Raw genomic sequence first — 10,454 nt, forward strand, 5'->3', positions numbered from 1 at the left:
ATAAACCGAAACATCACATTCAGATTTTTTTATTTTTTACTTTTCTTGATCTTATTTTTTCTTGGTACAGTATAATAACAATTACGTATCTCTTGGTTCAATAAAAAAAGAAAACTATTATTTCGGACCGAGGGTCGAATCCTTTCGAATTGGCTTAATTTTAGATATGAGGATCTATTAGCTGTTTCAAAACTATGTAAACGCTAACCTCTCATTTTACTAAATTATTTTTTTAAATAAGTGTGAAAAAAATTTAAAATATTTATTAATTAATCTCTCATTGAAACTACCATGAGATCTAAATTGTACTGAATTAAACCAAGCCTTGAAAGAGAAGTATATCTTTAGATACATTTTTTCCTTTGTGTTTCAAAGGACAATTAAGGAGACTAAAGAGGTGAAAACTGTATCTATGTTAGCAAATAACCGTTTAAAAATGTTTAGAGCAATTTTTCCTGAAATTCTGCTAGGCTTTACTCATCAATTAAATATTTCCACTTCCCATTTTTTTTTTCACTCATTAAAATAGCATTCCACAATATGCGCTTTTTGTTGGGGGGTAAACACCATCTCGGAATAATTTAGATTAAGCAAGGAATCAATTTTTGGAAAATCTTGATCTGTCAGTTTTTGACATGTAGCTAAAATTTCGCCAGCACGGCTTGCTCGAGTTTAATTTGTTTTCCATAAAAATTTTAACGTCACATTTTCTCTGAAAATTTGTTTTTATAAATTATTCGTGCACTTCAAACAAAAAAATAATAGGTATTGTAATTCATACTTTCAATGGGAGATCTAATCATTAATAAGTATTTTACAATTTTATCAATCTTAAAAAAAATAATGTGGTAAAATGCGACGTTGGCATTTTTAACGTTTTCAAACAGTCGCTACACAGTTAGCTATTAATTTTTTAAAGTGCATAAATAATTTGTAACAACTAATTTTGAGAGAAAATGAGACGTTGGCGTTTACATAACTTTGAAACAGCTAATATGTCTATCTCATTTCGGTTCATAGTAGAACTTTGCACTACAAAAAATTCAAATGCGCTGTTCTACTATGAACTGACATGGGATAGGGTATACATTTTTGTTTGTAAAAAATAAGTCGTGACTGTTGTTTTTTATTATTACCATCAGAAATTTATATTACAGCTGTATTAAAAATAGAGAAAAAAAAGTGTTGGATCAGGATTCGAACCTTAGCCTTTCGCATTATGACATGACAGCTTGTCAAAAATTGTTGTACAACTGTCAATTTTCAAAATTTTGCGTTTTTTTGCTGGTTTTAATCACTTTTAAAGTAAAATTAGATGCGCCTCAAATCCTTGGCTCGCATATTTTATGGATGCAGTAAAATATTGCTATTGTTTTACTTGTTTTCATGTTTACAAGCCTCCATCCAAATAACTTGTCAGATTATCACTAAATCGTCCTCTTTTCCTAGTATTTACTCGTATTATATCCTGATACGCAGTCTTGACTTATTCTAGGTCAAAAATTGTGCAATTTCGTGAGAGGTGTATTCGAAAAGAGAGAATCGCTTCCTCAAACAAGTGGCACAGTTGCCCTTTGGCCACACGGCCCGCGTTTATCAAGCTCTATTTTTACGAGCTGGGCGATAAGTCGCTTTATCACTCCGGCCTATTTCCAACAATTTTAAAATCAAATATTGAAACGTTCTCCGGAAAGTCAATAAAATTAACTCTCTCCGGACACGCGCACACCTCTTGGCGTCTTTTGCCCGTGCGCAGTTCGAGCGGGATTCCTCCTGATTGGCACTGGCCATTGTGCCTGGCTGCCATGTTTTGTTAAACTGTGGGGTGTGTTGAAGAAATTACACGTTTTAACATCAACCCCGTACTCTAAGGTAGGTCCAACACCGCCCCCGCACCCATCTCGACCTTTACCAAATTTGCAAACGCAAGTCACGCGCCCCATTTTCCCCACAACGCAACTGAGCTTGTTGTGCAATTCAATGGCGCATTTCCACGAAGTGAGGCAAGCTTGGGGCCCCCTTGGCGCGTCGGGCCCGTTTGTGGCGTAGTAGGCTTTGTTTGGACGCCATTATTTTGGCTGTCATTAGTGTCACAGCCCGCGTGATGTTGGGTTTTGGTGGTTGTGGAAATGGTTTTATTTCGGTTTGTGCGAAAATGCAGCATCATTTGGGCGAGACAACGTCCTTGTGCGTGTTATTTTTAACAGCGCGGGGCCTTTGAACCGTCCAAGTGGTTGGAGGGAAATTGACGAAGGTTTGGTTGGTTGCAGGTTCACCACAATGGGGGGTACAAGAACTCAAGTGCAGTGAATCAACGAACGAACAAATCAGTTATTATTTTTGATGTTAGCTTGGTTTGCATTATTTTTTGATTTCGTTATGGATTCCATCGTCGCCGTTTTATAAATTTACGATGCGTTACGAAAAGCGGTCGCAAGTTATTGTACGCCCCCAGGAAATCGAGACGCATACCTCACGTGAACCACTCAACTGCTGCATGGCTGATCATCATTACTATTTTTTATAAAGTAAGTAAAATGAATGATACGCCCTCATTGCTATTTGTGCCACCACCGTTCCAGACAAGACGTTTAAGCTAATTTATTGCAATATCGCTAGAATTGTGCCCATTTTGGCTAATCACTGTTAGATAACAATATTAATAATGACAAGGATTTTATTTGTTGTGAGTTGTAATTGTGGTATTGACATTGACCATAGCGCCACCTACGGCCTAGCCTCCAGCCATTTTGTAAATAGGAATCTGCACGTTTTTTATTCATTGCCCAATTACACAAGAATTTACTTTGTTTTTGAGTTACTTTTATCTTCAGTATAACTTATTCTAAGTTTTGCGCTTCTATTCCATGGGTTCAATTAGATTTTTCATTAAAGTGGCTATGACTGAAAATATTTGATTGGTATTTGCTGTTTCAAAACTATGTAAAAGCCAACGTCTCATTTTACCAAATAATTTTTTTAAATAAGGTTGATAAAATGTAAATTCTTGTTAATGGTTAGATCTCTCATTGAAACTGTAAACTACATTAGTTATTAATTTTTTGAAGTGCATAAATAATTAATAACAATTAATTTTGAGAGAGAATGCTACGTTGGCGTTTGCATAGTTTTTAAACAGCTAAGAAAATTGAATAAATGGTCAATAAAATGAGATGTTAAGGCTGTTCAAAAAAGTAGTTGAAGTAGTTCTTTCTCTTGATAAACATATTTCTTGTCTATTTTTGATAAATGAAGATATCAGTAAATTGAAACATGAAAAACAGTTTTTTTATTGTATGGTTGACCTTTAGTTAAAACTGTCGAAGACTGGGTGTTTGTTTAAAAAATATTGAATTTGAAACAATTCACAGTTTTTAACTCTAAAAATGCCAAAAGATAAATTAAAAATATTGGATAAAGATTATTTCGGTCTGTTTTGATGATATGTCATAAAAACTGATGAAAACCGGTGTTTTTGTCTCTAAAAAGGCTAATACCTGTCTCAATTAGTTTTCAAAAGATGCCCAAACTGAAACAATTTGCGTTATTATTTTGTATTATAAAATATGACCTTGGCGAGAAAAATGCAACTTGATTTTTGGTTCACATCTCTGTGCTTAGATTTTTAACAGTGGCATTATTTTGCAATTATTTTCCTATCGGTGTTAATGTGAAAATTTGCATTAATAATCAAAAGTAAAATTTTAAATAAAATGATTAAACTTGTGAGTGAGATTGGCTTGTAAGTCTTGTAAAAACTCACTTGACGACATATTGTTAATGAACAAGGACAATAATTCATACTTTTCAAGGTAAGTGTTAAGTGAACGACATTGAAAATTGAGTTGAACTTTATTTTTCTCGAATTGTCGGTGAGATATGAATATAAATTACATAAGTGCGGTTCTATGAGCCTTTTTTTTGTCGAATGAAAATACCACAATGCAGGTCATGGTCATTATTTTCTTTCCTAATGGGGGAAAATAAACGTTATGTTAATTACTTTCAGTTCCTTAATATTTTAAACAACATTCAGGTAAAGGATCGTTATCTGGGATTGTTATCGTAATGATTCATGAATCATGTTCATGAGGTTTATTTTTATTTATTTCCCGGACATAAAATCATACAAAAATATTTGTCGACCCAAGTATAGATTTTTTGTTATCAGTAGAGCTATTGCACACGTACGCAAATAAGACATACCTTATTATATTATGGTCTACATTAGTATGGTTTCAATGGCGAGTTTAAATAATAAAATTAACTTAGGACCAATGGGTATTCCACAATTTATAAAAACTTATCTTTGATGGTCATTTGAATTAGTATTTCCACATGAATCTAACTGATTTGAAACCAATTTCTTAAACTTTTTGACAGACTGGTCGAGTTCTCTTTCCTTTGTTCAATGTCTAGCTGTAAGACCCGTTTTTTCTAAGCTCAGTTCAAATAATTGCTGTTGTTTTTGTTTTTTAACTTACCGCTTATTTTTACAGTCCTACGGAATTCTTTTCAAGAGCATTTTGAGAAGAATTCTTTTCGGTTTAAGTTTTTTGTATATTTAAAAGTGCAGCATTTCTAGTGGTATCTTTATTATTAGAGGGTACACCTAATGCATTGCTATTTTCTTCATGTCGCTCAAGTTTTTTGTTTGCTGTTTTTTCTCTAGCGCTTTGTACTTTAATACATTTTTTGACGTAAACTAAAGGGTAAGTCTCAACATATATGCATAAACTTAGGGAGTGATTTAATTTGCGCAGTCTTTAAAATAAGGTTCCCTCATTATGGTTTTATCTCATCTAAATTTTAACTTGCAATACGTCATTTAAGTTACGACCTATAAATCTTGATGTTATGCGGACGTAATCATTAGAAAAAACTCCAATTTTTCGTAGTATAGTGACTGAAATGAGGTTTTTGTTTGGTTTAGCATATTATGAAGTATCCGCAACTAGTGTCCATGCCCTCGGCGGTTTCTGATTGGCTAGAGGAACAGTTGGAAGCTCGTGGAATAGATGCTGTAGTATACACTCGTTACATACTTAGTCTTTTACACAGCGATACTGTAGATGTCATTTACTCAGATGAAGATCTACATTTCACTCACTTGAAAAAGGTGAGTATTTCATACAAAAAAATTTATTTTTCAAACAGGCTTTTAATACTAGGAAGTGAGACGTCCGGGTGGAAGTCGTAAGCGTTTTCGTCGCTCGTCCGATTGGTGGAAATGTGCGCAAGCCGACGCCGAAAAGCTCAAACGTTCAGCAGCGATCGAATGTCTAATGTCCGCATCTGAACAGACTTGCGGAATTGAGTCATTAATCGACGAGTTATGCGACAAATTGAACGAAATCAAGAGTGACGACGACGAGCATCACGTCGATCCTCCCGTCAAGAAACCAGAGCTCCAGCAAGTTTCCCCCCAAGAGTTGGCCAAACGCTATTACGCCGCTTTTCCTCCACTCAATCGTAACACGACCCCCACCTTGATACCCAAGTGGATACCGTCTCCGAAGAAGAAACCCAAACACAGCGAAATGAAGGCGAGCAGAACGGCCGGAAAGCAGCGCTTTGGCGCCTACATCACCAGTCGCAAGAAGGAGAACAACGAGAAAAAACCCAAACCATCGTGTGACGAAGTCAATCTCTACGACGATCTCCCGGTTGACATCAAGGAGCTGCTCGACGATTCCTCCCCGAATTCGAACGTCGAAATGATGAATCTGGCCAACATGCGGGATACGGGACGTCGCGGTTTTATTTCGTGTGGTACGAACATCACGAGCTCGATTTGGACGAACGAAGCTGCAATGGAAGAGAATTACGACTCAGTGCTTGATTTGCAATTCAGCTCAATCACTATCAACAATTGGTTCGATCTGCCGGCGCCAAGTGGGCGGTGGTCGGACGATAGTGGTTGCTTCGAAGATGATTACTTGTACAACCAATTCAGTCTGAGTTTAGTCAAGTTGAACCACGATAAAGAAGTGAGTGCTTTCGCCGAAGTCGTACCGAAAAATCGCCACAACCAGTACAACCCTTTTTCGAAAATCATCGGTTCGGGGATTCACCGAGACAAAAAAATCGAGCTGGAGAAGGAGGAGGATTTGCTCACTTCAGTCCACAGTCACTTTCGGCCAATTAACGAAAAAGTCGAAGGGGGGCAGTACGCAGATGGCGCCACGTTCATCGTTTCAAACACCTGGGACAAGATCAACTACCGCCGCACCGAAAGTGGCATGTATATGGAAAACGACTATAGCATGCGCAAAAAATACTGCGAGTATAACAAGAAAGGGACGAATATGGATTTTGTTTTGAAATATCTCGTCTGTCAGAACGATAAAAGCTGTCAAACGGATGATCTTGATGCGGAAGTTGAAGCAATCAATCGGGAGACTTGCACTTGTCGCACGTTACTAAACGACTGTCGGGTGCATCCCACTTGCGACAAGTGCAACAACAATTCATGGAACACGAATCTTGGTTTAAAAACGGATCTGCGGTGGCAGTTTGGGACCACTAATATTTGGAGCGGGGGCAGTGTGTGTCATGATTGTCTGGGGCGCCCCCCCTCCACCCTCCAACACAGCAAACTTCGCGAAGACGTCAGTCAGGATGGCGACCAGTTATTGTCCGATTTGAGTACAATTCACAAAACCTATCAGCAGGAAAGTCTGCCGGTGACTGAATTCACGTGCGACATTGCTGAATTTTTCCTCCCGAAAGAACGCAAACGCCGCCACTCGCTGATGGCCCAGATGGAGGATTCGTGGAGTTTCGCCGAACGGCTGGAGGAGGATTGTCTAATACAGATGTCTACAATACCCACACTGCGTTCGGTCACTTTGTAATTTCGGGGTAGGTCAATTGGAAATCTCTTGATAACACACGGCTGATCTAGTGGCTTGAGCCACCACAAAACGACAAACTGCCATATTAATTTCAGTGCAGTGAGAAGCCCACAAGATGGCTGAATAGGTGACGCACGTGTGTTATCGATTAAATCAATTGTGTCGAAACCGGGCAAGACTTGTTATGTTTTCGTTAAGTTTGATTTGTTTTGGTCTTGCGCGGTTCGTTATGTAGGGGAGAGTTCACATTTTAGTTCAATTTTCTAACCGAACCTACATTAGCGATTTTCATTTTACTTGTTATGTGTGCAAAATTAAGAAAAAAGAATGACAAAGCATACTTTCCCGGAAGTTGAGATTGAAAAAATTATTTTATTTTTGCAATTCCGGGCGTTTCCTTTCACTACTATTGTAACCCAACAATATAGTTGAAGCTGTATGTCTATGTATAATGTTAGGGCATTTTAGTATAGCTCTTGAAGTGCAGCAATGAACACCTGTAGTTGCTCGAGACGGCGCATTTTGACCCTTGGTGCCAAAATGTGCGGGTCTCCCCTAGTTGTATTTTTCGAAATATGTAACTATTATAAATATTGGAAATGGGTATTACCATTACTGGTTTATATTTAGTTTGTTTTTTTTTTTTTGTTTAATCATTTTTACAGGTTAGGGAGCGCGGCGCAAATTTTTCAATTTAGTCATTCGGAGCCAAAGTCAGTAGTGTATTAATAAATCCCGCCCCTCTCTAATCGCGATATCAATAAATAATGAAGGAAAAAAGATAAATCGTTAGGTATCTGACGCGTTTTTCAACTGAGCGTCCGATTTTGTTTTTTGAGAAATACCATCGCATATCGGATACAATTATATTTTTTGAAGTGCTTCGTTTCAAAAACTAGTGCGAGTGTGTGAATGTGTCAGTTGATCAAAAAATAATAATTTTGTTGTGCTAAAATGTATATTCAATCGCACCTGATTCAATCGTTACAAAGCACAGCAAAGTCCCACCGTTAGTTACAGTCTTGCCAACTGAAAAGGTGCTGTTGAATTTTATTGTATTTCCATCATTTTATCGTATGTTGTAATTAATATTGCAATAATTTTATATAAACGTATCGTTGTAACTCGTTCACTTGATTCAGTTTTTTGTTTTGTTGTTTTCTTGTTTTGATTTTATGATTATACGTAATAAAGTGAACTTGTTATTTGAAAAAAAGTACACGTAACGGAGTAGTGCAGTAATTAAAATTGTGATTTGTTTTAATTATTGTGATGTCTCCGTTTGATTTTGTTGCATTTTGGTGATTGGTGGCGCGATTTCGGTATTTATTTTTTCAAATTGACAAATTGCCAATCACTGGATGCACCTCAGATGTTAGTGTGTAGCATAACCTTTTATTTTAGTGCCTATTAAATCTAGTATAATTTGACCTTTTGCCTTATCAAACGTTACATGTAACCATCTTTGTATGTTGTTTACATAGAAATTTTCATCAATGTAACATATTCAATTGACTCAATTATTAAGAAATAATGCAGTTTGTGGCTTAATTCATAGTTTTATTATTATAATAACGAAAGGTAAAATCTAAAAAAAATATGAAAAAATAAAAATGTCAAATAATTTTTTGTTCCATTCGAATAGGTCAGTGTATCAATACTTATGAAACTTATCAAGGACATAACTAATAATTCATCGTCATCAAAATCATAAATTAACAAAAAAATTACAAAAGTTGGGTATTTGCTAGCGGTCTCCTATTTTTTAAAGCAGCAAAACTAAATTAAGTCTGGCAATGAGTTTGACAAAACTTAATAAAGCAAGTACAAAGCAGTCAGTGTATTTATTTATTCCTTTCCTCTTTCAATAGTTATTAATAATACGAGTGCGAAAATACAAACTTAAAGTTCGAGGACTGTCGTTATGCAACGAGCGTTTGCGAGTTGCATACTTAGACACCCGAGAACTTTAAGCGTTTTCGCGTGATATTCATTTCTTTTGTGGTTGGAACATTTTAATTTAAGACACGTGTTTTAATACAGTGAAGACATTAATTTAAAACGTCGCTATAGGTAGCGTGTTTTAAAATAGTGAAAATACGTTGCTACCGGAAATTTGTTTTAAAATAGTGTTTATAATTTAGGATTTTGATATTAAAAAGAACGCTTAAATTGTTACCAACAAAAAAAAACAATTTGACCATCATTTCGACTCTTTTAAAATAATTATTGTAAATTTAAATTTACCGCTTAAGTGGAAACTCGTATGTTAGTGACAGCACTGACAGCTGTCAGTTTTTAGGTTAAGTTTTTCGAATTTTGATGAAAAGCCATTCAAATCCAACCAATTTTTGTAACTAATTGAAAATTCAGTATCATGTCGAACCCCTCGACGTCAAGAGAGCGTATAATCCCCATTACCATGGAGGTGGATACTTCGCCCCCGAGGGTCTTGTCTCCAAGTTCCCCCAAACGCACCCTCCCGATGGCCAATTGTCAAGAGAGAATCATTCTGGTGGTCGATAGCGTCGAAGACGACAATTTCACACCTTTCAGAGTCTCCAATTCGGAAACTGTAACACCTTTTGATATGCTGAAGCGTGCCGTTGATATGTTCCTGCATCGTAAAAGTTTGTTTAGTAAAAAACACGAATATGCGTTGGCGATTTTAAACGAAAACAGTGTTGTGTGGCTTGTGGACTTTACTAATAATATAAATCAAATAACTAAAGCGCTGCAACGTGTAGAAGAGTGTAAGACTGAGGACATTTTCGATTTAAATTCATTGTTTGATGTTGTTTTGCAAAAAGTTGAAATTCCGGAAGTGACCACAGTGGATGAGACGATCATTCCACCACCGTACAGTGTACGAGTGGTGTTGTTCTATGGCCGATCTTACACAATTCCGAAAATTGTGAATAGTCCGGAAATTGAAGCGTTTTTGGAGAAGGCGTATTTTACGCTAGATGTGCTGATTACGCATGAAGTTGTCGATGATAACAATAATTGCAACAAAATTTTTGCGATACTGCAAAATTTAGATAGAAAAGGGTTTGCGTATTTTTTTTCAGTTGGACGGGACAAGGATGTGCTGTTTGTTTCGCTTGCTAAATTATTGGGCCATCCGTTGCAACGCCCCATTCAAAAACTGGCCAAGTTTTCCCTCGTCAAAGATGACTGATTCATTTCATCAGAAAAAAATTCTTTGCATCATTTAACAGCTGTTCGCACTTAGGCGCACTTTTTATTTCATCTAAAACAAAGACTTTTATTACATCATTTGGAAACAGCTGTATTTGGCTGAATTAAATATTTTAGTTATAGATACTACGTATTTCATTTAATATCCTGCCTCCTTACTTTTTTTCCAGTCACATTTGGAAAAGAGTAATGTTCCTAATTTTTCAAATCGTAAAAATGGCTGGGAATTTAATCTGAAGTAAATATGTAGTTATACAGGCTGTCTCAAAATTGACGCCCGTGCTACAATGCGATTTAGAAACTTTTCCGCATATGCCCTAGCCTCTGTAGCGGCATTGCCATCTCTAACTTATAACCGAGCTTTTAGCAATCGACAAAATCTCGAATGTAATAATG

The 10,454-nt window shown here is 36.4% G+C and overlaps 2 protein-coding genes across 3 annotated transcripts; both read left to right on the forward strand.

Annotated features, from left to right (window-relative positions):
* The first annotated feature begins 1,717 nt into the window (after positions 1–1,717).
* Positions 1,718–8,691, forward strand: LOC103314979 (hypothetical protein). 2 transcript variants are annotated; one of them, XM_008202404.3, is made up of 4 exons: positions 1,718–1,872; positions 2,271–2,528; positions 4,934–5,119; positions 5,172–8,691. In XM_008202404.3, exons 3-4 carry the CDS (start codon positions 4,940–4,942, stop codon positions 6,855–6,857), a joined length of 1,866 nt encoding a protein of 621 aa, XP_008200626.1. In that variant the 5' UTR covers positions 1,718–1,872; positions 2,271–2,528; positions 4,934–4,939; the 3' UTR covers positions 6,858–8,691. The 2 variants fall into 2 exon arrangements, with proteins under 2 accessions (XP_008200626.1, XP_008200627.1); XM_008202405.3 differs by lacking the exon at positions 1,718–1,872 and adding an exon at positions 2,122–2,143.
* Positions 8,692–9,110: 419 nt separating this feature from the next.
* Positions 9,111–10,182, forward strand: LOC655173 (BRISC and BRCA1-A complex member 1). Its single transcript, XM_008202403.3, has one exon. The coding sequence runs from the start codon at positions 9,235–9,237 to the stop codon at positions 10,036–10,038; it is 804 nt and encodes a 267-aa protein (XP_008200625.2). The 5' UTR covers positions 9,111–9,234; the 3' UTR covers positions 10,039–10,182.
* Positions 10,183–10,454: the final 272 nt, after the last annotated feature.

Source organism: Tribolium castaneum, chromosome 4, assembly GCF_031307605.1.
Source record: "Tribolium castaneum strain GA2 chromosome 4, icTriCast1.1, whole genome shotgun sequence".
NCBI classification, from domain to species: Eukaryota; Metazoa; Arthropoda; class Insecta; order Coleoptera; family Tenebrionidae; genus Tribolium; species Tribolium castaneum.